The sequence below is a fragment of the Bombina bombina genome, chromosome 8 (genome assembly GCF_027579735.1).
Source record: "Bombina bombina isolate aBomBom1 chromosome 8, aBomBom1.pri, whole genome shotgun sequence".
Classification (NCBI taxonomy): Eukaryota; Metazoa; Chordata; class Amphibia; order Anura; family Bombinatoridae; genus Bombina; species Bombina bombina.
Genome location: NC_069506.1, coordinates 201,782,764 through 201,800,925, shown reverse-complemented (window position 1 = coordinate 201,800,925; position 18,162 = coordinate 201,782,764). Strand labels below are relative to the sequence as shown.

The 18,162-nt window shown below is 36.8% G+C and overlaps 1 protein-coding gene across 1 annotated transcript in view; it reads left to right on the top strand.

Annotated features, from left to right (window-relative positions):
• The first annotated feature begins 12,043 nt into the window (after positions 1–12,043).
• The window catches only part of SCT (secretin), a 31,415-nt gene continuing 25,296 nt past the window's right edge, over positions 12,044–18,162 (top strand). Inside the window, exons 1-5 of the mRNA XM_053691065.1 lie at positions 12,044–12,126; positions 14,015–14,116; positions 16,042–16,137; positions 17,239–17,353; positions 17,446–17,458. Of these exons, the coding sequence (XP_053547040.1) occupies positions 12,044–12,126; positions 14,015–14,116; positions 16,042–16,137; positions 17,239–17,353; positions 17,446–17,458 (409 nt within the window). The remainder of the gene's footprint in view (positions 12,127–14,014; positions 14,117–16,041; positions 16,138–17,238; positions 17,354–17,445; positions 17,459–18,162) is intronic.

Genomic DNA, 18,162 nt, shown 5'->3' with positions numbered 1-18,162 from the left:
TGTCACAGGAGCACAACAGTTTGTCACCTACCTGCATGGTGATCAGCCCCAGCTCCTCAGTCACTCAGTGACAAGTTTCTTCATATCAGCAGCAGCCGCTGCCGGGACCTCAGTGCACCTTATCCTGGGCTGGATAGAGATCAATTCAGGCACAGACAGCCGTGTGTGCGGCCCCCGCCCCATAGTCACACCGGGACAAAAGGCGGGACTCACCAATAAAAATTATTGTCCACCCAACTCACGCTAGCTCCCAGAGTTCCTTAATCCCATCATGCTGTATCCTGGCAGGAATTTACACGCGCCTGCGTCACTGCTGGGTGCCTGGGTCTGGGTCAGTAAGTGTGCCGGAGGGATTGGTTGGACTGTGGGGGCGTGCCTTGCGCTGCGTGCACTATTACCCAATTTGCATTAGAAGTTAATGCAAATTGGCTGAGTCTCATCCAAAAAAAAATAAGGGACATAAAAATAAAAAATCCAGGCTGCTCTAAATTGCGCCCCACTGCTGAGGCGCCCTAAGGCGATTGCCTTAGTTGCCTTATACCAAACGCCGGCCCTGTACACAGCTTAACTTTGCTCAATCTTCTGAAAAAACAGGACTCAGGGAACCTGCAATTTGTTTGTTGCCTGTTATATGTTATGTACAGCTAACCACCCTCTTTTCCTCTCCATATAATTCTGTACATATTAATTTAAGATATTATTTCAGGTTCAATATATTGCTAAGTTAATTGGTCGTTGTTTTCACATAAAATATTGCTGTGTTTAACTGCCTGTGAGGGCACTAGAAGGCTAACCCACAGAGTGTATTTTGCTAAATTTCACATCAAACTCAGGGTACACACAGCCTTGTATGGATAACTGATTTCATTTTTGGGTTGCCTACACTCTAAAGGGAAGGGGCAGGAGTGGGGGGAAAGCGAGGGGGAAGAGAGTTAACAAGATATAAGGAACTTACATCCCGCTGTTGCTTGCTGTTTGTTATGTGTTACTAATTACTTTCTTTGTCCTCTCAAATAATCCTGTGCATGTTAATTTAAGACACTAACCCTGCTTTATCACACTGCAAGCTAACCTGTATTTGTTTTTGCATTCAAAACATTGCAGTGCCCAATTTTTAGTAGGGGTACCAGAGGAGTTAATTTGTAGATTGCATTTTACCAAATTTCTATCAAGTACAAAAATACTTTACTCTGTTGTACTAGGTAACTTAATCCCTTTTGTGATTTTCTTTTGCTGATTATTTTGTATGTCTAGGTTATAAGTTTAAGGTAAACCCAAAGGCTGAGCATTTTTTTTTTTTTATAACATTAAGAGAGATATACCTTCTTTTTGTCTTCATACTAAATATTGTTGTGCCTAGTTTTGGTCACAGACGCTTGAGACACTAATATACTGTATATATTATTTTACACTGCATTTCAAAATAAGAATTATATCCAAGGGGATAGAAACAACTCCTACTAACTAGACTAATAGGCCAGCTAAAGCACAAACTGGCTTAGGCTGGGAACTTAAAGTATACTGAGATAAACTCAGGTTTACTGATATAACTCTGACGTGGCTGGGCTGAACAGTCTTGAATTGATTGCTCTTATTACAGCCAGGGTAAAGATATGAGACGTCTATCACACTGAGCATTCTCAAAAACAACATGCAAATCATATAAACACACATATAATAGATTGCCCTTATTTATAAGAAGGCAAGGAGGGGTAAATCAACTTAAGATCTAGGGAATCTGCAATTAGGCAGTTCAAACAACAACTCCCACACATTGTTATTCAACTTCCTTACTTTATCATGTAGATTTTTGCATGTAAACGTGAGACATTAATTTTGTTAAATTAAAATATCTAGCTCTCCTGTATATAAAATCCCCTTTTAGAATACTAGGAAAGTTAGGCTGTATAACTGCCCACTAACTTATAAATTTAAAGTTGGAATAATTTTGCCTGCCTGAAATTGACAAGTGAAAATTGTTAAGGGGCTCTGACCCCCATTAGTTAGAACAAGAGGCGTAGAATCAGGCTGTCTTGATCTAACCTTGCCATCGCTTGGTTGAATAGTTCGTATTAAATCACTTAAACAATTCACATCCCCTTGGGGATCACTGGTTTAGTTTTTGTCTTCTTTTTCTGTATCCACACAATCACCGTTGGCATCTACACAACTCGCCTCTCTTGCACCCTGTCTTACAGGTTAATAATATAGATTTCACTCCCCTTTAATCACTCCTTCCCTCTCCCCCCCCCCCTTTTTTTTTTTCCCTCACTCCCCCATCCTCCCTTCCCTTCTCTCCCCTTCTCCTTCACTTTTATATTCCACAATAATTCAATCTTTATATCATCACACCACATCTATTCACACTTACACAATCACGCCTCACAATTCGACCTTGGGTTCATAACCCATAAGTCCTTACACACTCAATCACAGTCACTCACTCCCCTTACACAGTTTCCAATTGTCCTATGGAAAGATTCCTTAACACCACCCCTAGAACTACTTCTCCAAGCATGGCAGGTAGACACAAGGACAAAAAAACTAAAGGAGCCCCAGAAAATGTAACAGATATCACTACATCTACTATTAATCCTGTTACAGAGACCCTAAATATTCAAAACTTGGTCTCTAACATATCAGAAGCACTAACCCCTAAATTTGAAACTCTGAGATCTGAGATTAAACAGGACATAGTACAACTTTCCCAGGAAATCAGGCAATTTTCAAATAGATTACAGGAGGCAGAACAGAGGGTCTCGGATCTAGAGGATCTCACCATTTCGCATAGCTCTAATTTAGAAGAAACTAATTCTAAAATCCAAAAATTAATGTCAAAAGTTGAGGATCTTGAAAACAGATCCCGTAGGAACAATTTAAGAATCATAGGAATACCTGAGGGTAAAAAATATGAAGATCTCTCCTTGTTGGTTACCCAGACTTTAGTACAACTTTTAGAAATGCCTATTTCTCATATAATAATAGAAAGGGCTCACAGAATAGGACCACCCCCAACGGATAACAAAACAAATAGGCCCAGACCAGTAATTGTGCGTTTTTTAAACTATCTTGACAAAACCAATATACTTCAACAATTTAAAAAGAAACAACCAATCAGTTTAGACGGTGCCAAAATTCTTTTGTTTCAAGACTTCTCAGCCGAGACAGCCTCAAGGAGGAAAGAATTGGCACCACTATGCACAAAAATGATACAAAGGGGATATAAAGTGACATTATTATACCCACACAAACTCAGAATAATTGTTAGGGACAAGGTATATCTTTTCGAAAATATTCGCGAAGCTGAAAATTTTTTTTCTGAAATAGAATCCACAACACAAACAGCGTGTAGTTAGACAGAAATAAATAGACAATAACCAGGTTAATAGGCCTCCAATAGAACTGACATGGGTCAAGAGGACCACTATCGGACCAAGAACTCAGCAGGGGAAAATTCCCTGCCGAGCATTGAATTGAGATATTTTGGGGTTCTAAATAAATATTTAGAACAATTGTTTTTTTTTTTGTTTTTTTTTTGTTTTTTTTTCTCTGTCCCTTCCCTCCCCTCTCTTCCCTGGGGGGGGGGGGGGTCCTTCCTTCCTTCTCTCCTCACTCTTCCCCTTTTTTTCCCCCCTAAAAGACTAGATAAAGTTAAATTTATATCATGGAACATTGGTGGTATTTCGACCCCCATTAAAAGGAAAGCAATCGTCTCCCATTTGAGAAAAATGCAGGCAGATCTTGCATTTTTGCAAGAAACACACTTAAACATAGACGAAATTAAAAAAATGAAAGGCTCTTGGGTTAAAGAGGTTGTTGCCTCTCCCAGTTTTGGGAGGAAAAGAGGGGTAGCCATCTTGATTGGAAAAAGGTTAGAATATGAGTTGATTCACTCTGAAAGGGACCCTGAGGGGAGGTTTGTGATGATGAAAATTAAAATTCAAGACCAATTGCTTACTCTTTGTAATATATATGCACCCAATATGCTGGATTATGGGTTTTGGGATACGCTGCAATCTAAAATATTAACCTATTCGGAAGGTTATGTGGTATTAGGCGGCGACTTCAATATGGCGCCACAATCTCCTCTAGATAGGCTTCGGCAGACTAATAAACAAGCAAAACAAAAAAGGGACAATCTTGAAACAAAAATATTTAAAACTTTAACTCAGAATTTAGCTGTTAAAGACATCTGGAGAATTCAAAACCCTGACGTTCGAGAATACACTTGCCTTTCCAAGGCTCATAAAACTCTATCCCAAATAGATTTTTATCTAATCGATGAAAGATTATGCACAATGAAAACTACTGCAGGAATAACTCCTGTAACTCTATCAGATCACTCCCCCATATTTTTAGAACTACAGCTAAATCGGTACATAAATTCCTCTACAAGATTTAGATTCCCCTATTACTTGGTAAATGATTCCAAATTTAAGAATCACTTGATCAATAAATTTAAGGAATATCTCCATTTTAATTCCGAATTTACTGACCGCTCTGAAATATTCTGGGGAGCTGCTAAAGCAGTCCTCAGAGGGGAAATAACGGCTTATGCCGCGATGATATCCAAAAAACTGAAAAAGAGAGAGAAAGAGGCCACGAGTTTTGTGACTAATGCATATAACCGTTACTTGTTGCAAAATACACCTTTCTATTGGGCTAAATATATAAAAGCCAAGAGCGAAAGAGATGCTATGGCATTATTAGTGGAAACACAGAGAGAACTAAGGTTTCAGGCCAAGCTTTACCGGTTCGGTAATAAATCTGGCAAATTGCTAGCTAAGCTAGCCAAAGGTGACAATAAGCCCCCTATGATTGAGGGAGTTCTGCATCAGGGGAACCTATTGGTAAACACAGAAGACATTTTAGAGGCTTTTACAGAATATTATAGAGACTTGTACTCAGCAAAATCTGCAGATAAATCTCAATCTGAGCAATTCTGGAGTCAGGTAAATTGTCCTTCAGTTACAGCAGAAATTAATTCTATTCTTAATAGTCCAATTTCCAATGAGGAAGACAGTAAAACGATTTTTGAATTAGCAACGAACAAAGCAGCAGGCCCAGATGGTCTTTCCAACGAGATGTATAAGATTCTAACTACAGACATAGTTCCGTATTTATGTAAAACATATAACAAATTCTTTATTGAGGGCAACACCATACCAGCTGGTTTTTTAGCTTCTTTCACAACTCTGCTTCCGAAGGGAGGCAAGGATCCTAGTCATAAGGAATCTTATCGACCGATAGCCCTCTTGAACTCGGACTATAAGATCCTTGCCTCAATTTTGGCACGTAGGTTTCAAGGCAGCCTCCCACATATTATTCATAAGGACCAAGCAGGGTTCATTCATGGCCGTAACTCAGCCTCCAAAATCAGGGAGGTTCTCCTGCTGACAGAATTCTTTCAAACCAGAGAGAGAGGTACAGAGGGCAAAAAGGATCTTGCAATAGTCGCTATTGATGCGGCTAAGGCATTTGATTCAGTCTATTTCAGTCATTTGTTCACCTCCTTAGCCAAATTTGGATTTAGGGATAATTTTGCTAATTTTATTCATAACCTGTATACATGTCCATCCACTAGACTAATAGTTAATAACTCATTATCCTCTGATATCACAATTGAAAGGGGAACACGTCAGGGGTGCTCCCTGTCCCCTCTTCTTTTCGATATTGCCATAGAGTCTCTTGCAATAAAGATCCGGCAGAGTATCGAGGGTGTTAATTTGGGTGAACATGTAATGAAGGCCGCGCTCTACGAGGATGATATTCTTCTTTATATTTCAAATACAAAGTCGAATATACCCAATCTGCTCAGCATTATCCAACAATTTGGCTCCTTCTCTGGGTATATGGTTAATACCTCTAAAACGGAATTATTTTGGTTAAATAAAAACAGGGATTCAATTAAAGATAGTCCGTTTAAAGAGGTCTCCGAATCATTTAAATATTTGGGGATTACTATACCAGTAAGTTTTACTGAGCTGTATAAAGTCAATATAACACCCATACTAACAATGATCTGTGAGAGGTTGAAATCTTGGCAAAGTCTACCTATTTCATTATCTGGGAGAATAGCTCTATACAAAATGATTCTTCTCCCGAAACTCTTGTACATATTACAAAATACCCCATTAATACTATACGGAAAAGACATTAGGTTGCTTAATAGAGCAGTTGGGAAATTCCTCTGGCAGGGGAAAAAGGCGAGAATCTCTCTAACAAAATTAACTCTGGCAAAGGAATATGGGGGCCTTGCCTTGCCAGACATCAGGCAATACAACATGGCCTTTCTTGCACGAACAGTGACAGATTGGATTCTCTTAAAAGATTATGTTACAAATATTACATTAGAAGCAAATATTTGTCACCCATATCTTCTTACTGGTTTGGTGCACTGTCCACCCAAATTGTTACCCCCTGAAATTAAAAAGCTTAAAAGTATTTTGAATCCGATCAAAGCTTGGTGGAAAATAGGGAACACCCTAGGAGTGGATTGCAGCGTATCCCAATACTTACCAATAAAAGGAAATCCAGGATTTCAACCAGGCCTGGAAATGGCCATATTTGACAGATGGTCCCAGCTAGGACTGGTAAAGGTTAAGCAAATCTTTGAAAATGATTCAAATGTTATAAAAACATTTGAACACCTGAAAAATGAATTTAATCTATCACATAAATAATTTTTTGCATATTTGCAACTTAGACACTACGGATTAAAGATTACTAGGAACACAGATTGGTCGTGGACCTTAGGAAAATTGGAGAAATGGTTGACTTTGATAAAAGCTGGACGTATGTCAATTACCCCCTGATATACACTCCTTAATGTTAACAAAGGAATTTCTTTACTGGAGCACATAGCAACGACTTGGTCTAGGTTAATTCCCTCAGAACCGGTAGAGTCAAACAATGTACAGAGGTCAATAGATCGAGTATCCTGGGCCACTCTCTCTGCTACGTGGAGGGAAGCACACCTCAAAATCCTACATAGAACATATTTCACTCCAGCCCTAGGTTACAAGATACATAATTCAGAATTTAGGGCTTGTCCAAAATGCTCCCTTGTTGCAGCAGACCTGGCCCATATGCTATGGAATTGTCCAAAGATACGCCAATTTTGGCACAGAGTTGAATTTTGGCTTAACAAAAATATGATGGCTTCTCCTTTGGTACTCACTTTGACGCAGATTATTTTCTGTATCCAATTGGAAGCTCGGCAACAACCTCAGGAAAAATTAACCATTCTCACAATTCTAGCTGCTAGATACCTGATTCTTAAGTATTGGAAGGGCTCAAAGACTCCCTCAATCCTCAAGGTAAAAAATTGTTTGAAGAAACAATGCATGATCGAGCAAAGAGATACTAATATCGACAATGAAGGAGACATTAAAAAAAAATTTCTGAAATGGTCAGCTTTTATTAAAGGCTACCCAATTAATGAAATAGAAATGATAATTTTCCCATTTAGGAACTCAGAACTGGTGTTGCTCAATTTGTGGTAGGAGGTGGAGGAGGGGGTTGGAGTCGGGGGGGCATGGACTAAATACGTGATCCAAGCAATTTTTTTTCCCCCTTCTTCTTCTTCTCTTCCTTTTTTTTTTTTCCCCTTGGGTGAGGGGAGGAGAGGGGGAAGACAACCAGGGGGGGAGGGGAGGGATGGGAAGGGTGGGAAGGAGGAAAAAAAAAAAAAAAAAAGGGAGGTTTAATATTGAGCATTTGTGTTAACAAACATAATCAATGTAACATGGCAATATGAGTTATTAGTCATATAATATGGTACGTAAAATCAATTTTTTCTATGATACAATAGACAGAAATGATTTGTATATTTGTTGATGCCATGTCTCTGATTCATTGTCTTTTTTTTTACTTGCTCTTTTTTCTGTTTGTTCTCCCTTGTCTATGCATTATTTTTTGTATCAGACCTCAATAAAAGTGATATTGAAAAAAAACAAAAACAAAAAAAAACACAAAGTGTAAGTGTAACAAAACTATCATGTCATGCAATGCTATATTGCACTGATCATCAGATACATAAATGAGAGCTCTCTATGAAGACCAGCCTTATTTTACTTTGAGTCAGTACAATACACTTGCCCCATTTTTATGAAAGTGGATTACTGGGATACTCCTTCCCCCAATATTGTTTCAGAATTATATTATACTAGTTTCTATTGAAAAAATGTGTCAGATTGTTGTTTTATAGGCACCCTAGAATCCAATTGCATCCATTACATTGTAGCTTTCTAGTCCCATCTGCTGCAGCCCTCCGGGAAATCTCTTGGTATCCTGGTAGGCCAATCCGGCTTTGGGAATGAGACTAGAGCAGGAGCACGCTACAATAGTTCAATAGCGCAATCAGATCCACTGTGATTAGACAGCGTACCCGCAAATCGATTTTGATTAGAAGAGCCTGGAGAAGAAACAAGTATATCTTTGGGGGCTAAAATCTCTCAATCTTTTTTTTCCTTCAAGCTGTCATTAAGGATAATGTTGCATAATTCTGCACTATGTGCAGAATTATTTAAAAAAAAAAAATTATGTTTGCTGTCCCTTTAATGAGTGCCTGATATGTTTAAATTCTGATTTTTTTTAACATTAAAGGAATATGTTACCCATATACTAAATCAATTGAAAAAAAAATCACATGAACATCACCACATAAAAAAAAAGGTACCATATTTATCGCAATATTTCCTCAGTAGCCACATCCCATTTTAGAGGAACTCTAAGCATCAAATCAAGCTAGTGGTCAGTAGTAAGAAAGGGGGAATCTGTCACTTTTTTCCCCACCTCAGTTCAAGGAAATTTGCTATGAAATCTTATGAAATCATGGTAAAAAAAAAACAAAAAAAACCATAGTACAAAGAATATACTAATGTCTATATTTTAGTTGTGTATACGTTTCATACTTTAACCCCTTGAGTGCTAATGACAGCTCTGAGCGGTCACAAATTGTCTCAGTCAGGTGCTAATGACGGCTCAGAGCCGTCACTAGCACTCTCCCACTTTGAGGGAGATCTGGGGGCTCCCACCGGCTCCTACCCCGGCGATCTGACCTGCATAGTGACAGGCATCGCCGGGGCTTCACGTTATGCACAATGACATCACTGCGCAACTTTATTTAACATGAACAATGTTAAATTTAGGAGCAGGGGGCATGCTGCTTAGAAGCCTGTATCTCAGGCATCTAAGCAGCTACAGACCCCCAAGACCCACCGTTGGAAAGGTAATCGCCTAACCTTTCCAACAGTGTAAGTCTAAATAAATATATATATATATATATATATATATATATATAAAATAAAAAAACTCCCTTAAAAAATCTTAGCACCCAGGTGGGAAAGTGCTTAGCACTCAAAGGGTTAAAAGAGTTACTTTGAGTTATATTTTAAGAACTATTTTTTTAACATAGTTTTAAGAACTATGTTTTTAATATTTTCTTCATAAATAAGGAAAGAATTTTGATAATTAGCATAAGAACAGAGCCAAAGTGGTGCAAACAGCCATTAAATTGGCTTTTAATGGCTACAAAAATCCAGAGAAAATCTACTCAAATCTAAAAACCTAATAAAAAGCAAATGAATTCCTTAATAATACAATTTACTGTGTGTCTAGCATAAAGAAGACATTATGCCCATGTACAGATTCTAAAACCATAGGTCCCTTTTCACTGAAGAACTTTGCATACTTTTTAGCCTATATGACTTTGCCAGCAACACAGTGTATTAATGATGACATCTCATTATAAGTATTTGTATTGTTCATGAGAAGTTAATTACTCTGATTTCCCCTCTGGAAAGATGTATTTGCAGAAGGTGGTTTAGCACACATATTAAGAGCCATATGCACACATCAATACTGAGATATCGACCTGAGGCAATTCCAGTATCCGTTGTCCAATTGCACTTATCAGTTTGGACACTGTGCTTTATTAAGTGCTAATTAGATAACGTAATAACACTACCAATTATGACTAATAGTGAGAGCAATAAAAATCAGATGGAGGTACTATGACATGGTGGGGCAGGTAAGATATATATATAGTGAAAGTGCCTCTTTTCTGTCCTGAACACATCTCCTGGAGACAAAGACTGAAGTGTTACCTTGACAGACTGGAGAGTAAGTATATTTTATTATTGTTTTCCTTATACCTTGGCTGAGCACCCTAGAGATAAAGAGCAAAATTGGAAAGGAGATGTCAGGAAGGTAACAACACAGAACATTTCTTGCTTGTGAGCACTAAAATTTAGCTATGTTTGTTATGACACAGTACAGTAAACCAGTTTTAAGAACTATAATTAAAGAGATACTTTAGTAAGTTAAAATTAAACTTTCATGATTCAGATAGAGTATGTAATCTAAAAAAAGACTTTTCAATTTACTTTGACAGATTTTGTTCAATCTTTTTAAATGCACACTTTCTGAGGCACCATCTCCTACTGAGCATGTGCAAGAGCTCATAGTGTATACATATATGAGTCTGTGATTGTCTCATGACTGTCACATGATACAGAGGTCAGGAAATGGAAGCAAATTTTGAAATTTGACAGAAAAAAAACCTACTGCTTATTTGAAACTCAAATTTGAAATTGAGTTAGTGATATTACGTTCATTGTCTTTTTATTATGTAACTCTTCTGTATTTATTGGTTCTTTAAAATGTATCCGCACAACCTTTTGTTAAAGGGACATTCTAGTGCAAATCTCGAATTTTCTCATTTTTTTAGACCATTTGATTTTTTTAAGAAATGTCTTTCTTCCTGAAAATGTATTTAAATACATGGCCAATACTATGCTCCTATGACACTCCACATAAGTATATAGCTGGTAAGCAAATAAAAAAAACAGGCATACATACATACTTTCCAATTACTGGCTGTATTCTCATCTAGAGTAAAATGGGGTGTTGCAGGAAAGCAACGTTATATGTTTCAACCTATGTAAAGGAATTAAACAAATATTAAAATAAGGTATTTTATTTAAAGAAATGCTTTTACAAAATAGATTTTAGTTTTACTGTAGAATGTCCATTGAATTATCTACTTATATAATAAAAGTATGAAGAAAGTGCAACATCTGCATGTTTATAAACATTTAAATTAGGTCATATGTTTTTTCTTTCCTAAATTTTACTTTGCATAAAACTTAGTAGTTTAATGTATAAATATACATTACATTTACATTCCCTGCTACATATATTGGCCATATACTGTATGTATCGATAAAACTTCTAGAGACCCAATAGTGTGCACAATATATGTACATAATAATACATAAATAATTCTCAGTATTTAAACTATGCCACTTATAATTCTAAAATAAAATTGGGTCACATAAAATTGTCCCACTTAAATTCATGAATAATATATTTTGCAATTCCAACAGATAAAATGAATGCACTATAGGCTTTCAAATTGGGCCACATTGCAAATTACTTTTATTCAAACAGCTGTTGCAGAAATTCTATTTGAAACAATAATAATATCTGTGTAAACAAACATCAAATTAGCAATAATTTAACACGATTTATGCTACAAATCTACATATATACACAGATGCCCATATCCACACACAGTAAAAGCAAGAAATGTCTAAGTTGCAGATAAGATGTGCTACCTTCTGTGTTGCAAATGGAGAAAGGTAGAGGGGTAATACAGGTTAGTGAAACGTCAGATAGAAAAAAAGACTACATTTTGCCTACAGTAAGAATAAACAATAGCACAAAAGTTTTTCATAGTGTATTTATCTACACTATTATTATTATTATTATTATTATAATAATTATTGTTTTTTTGCATAGCACCACAAAATCCGTAGCGCTGGGTATACAATGACAAAGATTTGTGATAATATTAGATACAAAAAATATAACAGACTAAAAAAAAAACTAGTACAGAAGTAGGAGGGGTCTGTCTTGAAGAGCTTAAAATCTACATGATTTTATGGAGATATAATGCATTATTATTACTTAAATATAACGGATATGGATGTAGTATTATTATTTTAAAACAGGATTATTATATCTTCCACAGACAATTATGCCCTTAGCAATGGGTTACAGAGCACTAGCAATCCTTATTGTCTTCCTGCAACTATCATTTTCCTCTCCGGTTCCTGCCAGGTATGTAATCTGCACATGAGTCACCTACACGTATTAGGATGTGGCTAAATATAAATGAACTGAAGAAATGGGATCATGCTATTTAAATGATTATAAGGCATCAGAGTGTAATGAGACAATAATGCCTATAATAGTTTCTTGTTGTAAGCAGAGAGACATTATCATACTGGTGACCAAAAAACAGGCAACAATAGCAGAAGTAATAAAGAAAAAAGGACAAAAATGTAAAAAAAAACTGTTGTCCACTTTCAGAATTCTTGCAGCAGTAAAGACAATAAGTATGATGAACAAAATCTTTTTCCATACAATTTATATCATGGTACGCGATAAACAAAGTCTATCTAATCAAATCAGCTCTAAAGTGTCTCTTAGATGCTGGAGGCTACTTATAAGAAGCTGTTTACAAGGATTCACAGTTTTAGTTTTTTTTGTAAAGCAGATTCTTAGCTGGTTTAGATCAATTTGATGGATCAAAAAAGTATTCTCCAAAGATTAAGCATACATCATATTATGGCGCCCATTTAACAAGCTCCGTAGTGAGCTTGTGGGCCCGTGTTTCTGGCGAGTCTTCAGACTCGCCAGAAACAGCAGTTATGAAGCAGCGGTCACAAAGACCGCTGCTCCATAGGGGCCTATCTATCAAGCTCCGAAAGGAGCTTGACAGCCCGTGTTTCTGGCGAGTCTTCAGACTCGCCAGAAACAGCAGTTTTGAAGCATCATCACAAAGACCGCTGCTCCAAACCCTGTCCGCCTGCTCTGAGCAGGCGGAAAGACATTGCCGGAAATCAACCCGATTGAGTACGATCGGGTTGATTGACACCTTCCTGCTGACGGCCCATTGGCCGCAAGTCTGTAGGGGGCGGCGTTGCACCAGCAGCTCTTGTGAGCAATGCTGAATATGGAGAGCATAAAGTACTGACTTCACAGGGACTAAACTAACTAAATTCTCTAAGAAAAATGGCAGAACCTAGAAGTCCCAGAGAGATGACAGCTGCCTCCTATAGAAAGTAATTAAGCTCTGTGGGAAGAAGAATTTTACAGGGCAGGATGGGGTTAACAGAGGAGCACCTGTCACTGATATAAAGTCTCAGCTCTTAGCAAATACAAATTAAACTGAAATGTTTAGTACAACTTAACTTGCATTTGCTTCTAGTTTGGTACATATTACTTTTATTACAGTCAAATGAGTGTATTGTGAATTTTGATGGTGAGATAAACCAGTGAGAACTGCAAGTACAAAATTCCCCCTGGGAACTCCCCTGTTCAGCCCAGGGAACTCTCCTGTCCCTCCCACTTTCTGGAACTGTAAGTTTTATTTTACATAGAACAAATACAATGTAATATGTAATATGTAAAATATACACAAAATATACAAAGTATAATCCTAATTTGTAAAAGTAGCACAGAAACATTCAAAGCATAATCAGAATTTGTAAAATCACAATCCTATATAAACTGCTGTAAAAAAGAATCTAAAATCATTAAAATAGAAGTGGAAAGCTTAAATGTAATAAAACTTAACAAAATCTGAAGTCTAAAGTAATATAAAACACAGTGTAAAACTCTCATGTTGTGCAGCGCTATATAACACGTGGATTCTGTTTCCTTCACATCCAGAGATGCAGGGAACGACCTTAGAGAAGTGTAAAAATGTTGCCTGTCTAGAATCTTGTGAGGGATCTTGCAGTGTTGGAGGATCATTTTAGATCATCTCATCCGAGCAGAGAGCTTTAGATCATCAGGCCCTTAGTGATTCATTACATTTCAAAAGTACCCACGGCTTGTTCAGATTACTACTAACCACAGTTCTAACAGAATATGACTTTAGTTTCAAAAGCTTCATCATTTTGCAGTTATGTATTCACTAACTACCTCAATGCATACGTAGGAACAAGAGACATGTGGATGGCATGTTCACCAGTGAATTTAGCCGGGCGAGAGGATCAGCTGCTATTCGGAAGATTATAAACTCTGCTCTGGCAGGGAAAAGGTAAGAACTGTACAAATAATGTATTAAGACTTGGAGTAACATTTACCACTTACCTTAGTTTTATTAACTGGGAATTAATATTTTTGTGTGCTTAAAGTGAATGTCAATTTTGATGCTAAAGTGCCTGGTTTTAAAACATTTGATTAAAAACAGGGGCACTTTAATTCATTAAAATTTACATTTCACTCCTGTTGAGAAAAAAAAACTTACCTTTTAATCTTCACAGCAGCTCCAGCTTCCTCCACCCGTCGCAAATCCTCTTCCTGGGTCTAAAATGAGGAATCCGGCTTCCTCCAATCACGGCATTGAATAAAAAATTGATTTGCCCCTGTTTTTAATCAAAATTTTAAAAGCCGGCACTTTAGCATCAAAATTGACATTCACTTTAATAAATTAAAGGGAAATTCTAATTATTTAACTATGTGGTTTACTTCTTTAAATGGGTGAAACATGTTGCCCTTTTGGAACACCCCATTCTACTCCAGATAAGGATACAGCCAATAATGATAGATTATGCATATATGCCTGTTCCCATTTGCTCACCAGTTGTGGCACAAGAGAACAACCTTTACTATATTTTCAGCACCTTAGCAGATATTTAAAAATAAAATGCTCTACAGAAATAGGATGTTTTATTTTTACACTAGAGTGTTCATTTAAAGGGACATAATACTCATATGCTAAATCACTTGAAACTGGTGCAGTATAACTGTAAAAAGCTGACAGGAAAATATCACCTGAGCATCTCTATTTAAAAAAGTAAGATATTTTACCTCACAATCTCCTCGGCTCAGCAGAGTAAGTTCTGTGTAAAAAGTTATACTTCACCTGCTACCAGCTGCAGGTAAAAAAAAATGAAGAAATGAACAGCAGCCAATCAGCAGGTCATGAACTCTTACTGTGATCTCATGAGATTTGACTTAACTCTCATGAGATTTCATAGTAAGCTTCCTTTACCTGATTGGTGAAATAATATGAGAGTTCACGAGGCTCATCCTTTCAGCTGTCCCAGGACAGACATACTAATATGCTGCTTAGAAATCCTTTACAATGGGATGTGGCTACTGAGGAACGTTTGAGGTAAAATATCTTTCTTTTTTACATAGAGATGTTCAGGAGATATTTTCTAGTCAGCTTTTTACAGCTATACTGCATCACTTTCAAGTGTTTAAACATTTGGGTATTATGGCCCTTTAAGTTTTTTCTGAGGGAAAACCCCCCAATTAGTATTGGTGAATTTATAAGCAATAATAACCTCTTGATGAGCAAAATCTTCCTGCACCTCAGCTTGCTATTAGATTAGCAGATATCAGATATCTATAGTCTAATGGTCATAAACATACACTTTGGGGTATGGGGTGTAGTCAGAAACCAGTGGACCTTACTGCTGGCCCTGTGACTTGAAGGGACATTCCAGCCAAAATTTAAATTCACATGGATGCATTTCAGTTTTGAAAAGAAGCATTTCTGTAACATACATGTATTAGCAAAAAGTCTTCTAATTAAAGCTATAGCTGTTTCAAATGTGTATTTAAGTATGCACTGTGCACCAGCATTTTAATAACAACACTTGCTCAGAGAGCCTAAACTCCTTGTAACATCTGATTTGTTAATTGCTTATATGATACAAGCCCCACTAGTGCTCTGAGCAGCTGCAGTATTTAAAATGCTGGTACACTGAGAATATCTAGCTATGCTTCACATGCACGCCCAAAGAAAAATGTTAACACTAAAACAGTGACAACTTTTACTAGAAGTCTTATTGCCATTGCATGTATATTGCAAATATGTTTCTATTCAAAGATGTAATTCATCTAAGTGCATTTCAGTTTTGACCAGAATGTCCCTTTGAACCTGTGCCACATACTGCCTAAGTGGTAATTATTTTGCTATGTAACATACTTGAGTCATTTTGCTTTTTCTAGGGATTTGGAGAATAATTTCCAAATGGAAACTCCAGAAGTTGAATCACACAGAAATATTTTGGCTGAGCTGCATCTAAACAGCCTTCCAGACACAAGGTAATTCTCTGACTTGTACCTTACATGTCATCATCATTAGTAACAACATTGACAATGTCCTCTGGTAGGCGGCATGCCAGTATTTACATGGAAACATGATGATTGGTTTGTTGATGCTATCAAGATTATAATACAAAAAACATCCTGATCTGGTGCTGGTGCTAGAGAATCTCTTTACTTAGAAAATTAAGGAAATAGGAAACAAATTAATTTCATTATTTTAGGAACAAATTCATTATTTGCAGAGGACAACAAAATGCAGAAAAAGCTTACTATGCTCTGCTGATTTTCTAATCATAGCTAAGATGAGATGCAGAACCCAACTCATCCACTGCCATATGAAATACTGTACCCATCTCCCTAGGCAAATATGCCCCTGATATACTTCTGTACATGAACAACATACAGCTGTAACAGCACACGTATAGAGAGTGTAGGAGCATTTGGAGTATCTAACACTAGGAGATGGCAATCAAATCAGTAGTGACGAAGACTTAAATACATTTAGCGTGACTGGCCAAGAGCATATGCAAGGAGGTGGTAGTCCTAGATATGTATTGTAACATAAGAAATGTTAGATTGATTCTTTCATAAAACTGCAAAGTAAAAACTTGGTGGGCACCAAAAGGGTAATGTTCTTAAAGGGACACTGAACCCAAAAATTTTGTTTTGTAATTCAGAAAGAGCATGCAATTTTAAGCAACTTTCTAATTTACTCCTATTATCAAATTTTCTTTGTTCTCTTGCTATCTTTATTTGAAAAAGAAGGCATCTATGCTTTTTTTGGGTTCAGTACTCTGGACAGCAATTTTGTATTGGTGGATGAATTTATCCACCAATCAGCAAGGACAACCCAGGTTGTTCACCAAAAATGGGCCGGCATCTAAACTTACATTCTTGCATTTTAAATAAAGATACCAAGAGAATGAAGAAAATTTGATAATAGGAGTAAATTAGGAAGTTGCGTAAAATTTCATGCTCAATCTGAATCATGAATGAAAAACTTTGGGTACAGTGTCCCTTTAATGAGGAGGCTTTCAATATTATGCACAGGTTACTGAAGTCATAAAGTCTCTAATGTAATACTATATGATATGCCAGGTCAGAAGAAATAAGTCTGAATGAGAAGGAAGTAACAGAGGGACAAATCTGCTCTGCAATCCTATATCTGCTTAATAGGCCGCCTTACGAGACCCAACAAGTACTCAATCCACAGGTAACTAAACCAAACAACTTATAGAATGCAGGTAATGTGCCTTTTCAACTATGCTGTTAAACCATGTATACATATTCATATGACATATTTAGATATATTCCTTTGGTAAACAGACACTGTAGGGTAAAATGTTTCACCTTTAAGGGAAAACAAACACTTTGGGCTAGATTACAAGTGGAGCTCTAAGTTATTGCGCTCCCACAAACGGGCACATTTGCCTATTTGCAGGAGGGCAATAATTAACCAGTCATTACAAGTGGCTGGTTATTTCTACTGCGACCTTGCGGTAGCAATTATCACTTATAAAATTAACCAGAGATCAGATCTCTGGTTAATTTTATAAATATGCCCCAAATGGCCCCAAAATATTGTCTAGTGTAGTTTATTAAAAAATAAAGATGGCAGCATCTTTATTTTTCTAATACATTTACTGCACTAGGCAGTATTATGGGGTTAAAGTTGGTGGGAGTGGGGTGTTCGAATGATTATATACATATATATTTATGTGTTAATATGTCTATATGTACATATTAACAAATAAATATTAGATATGTGCAATTCGTTTCGGATCGATTCGGAAATTCGGCCGAATTCGGTAAATTCAGAGATTCGGATCGATTCGAATTTCCGAATTAAAATAGTGCCGAATCTACGAATAAATCCGAATTAGTTCGGATTTATTCGGTAGATTCGGATGGCAATGGATTACACTAGTATTGTACAGTATATTAGGTTATATCACTCTGCTATGGGTTACACCTAATATACAGTACATAATACTAGTCTAATACACAGCATATCCCACCTAA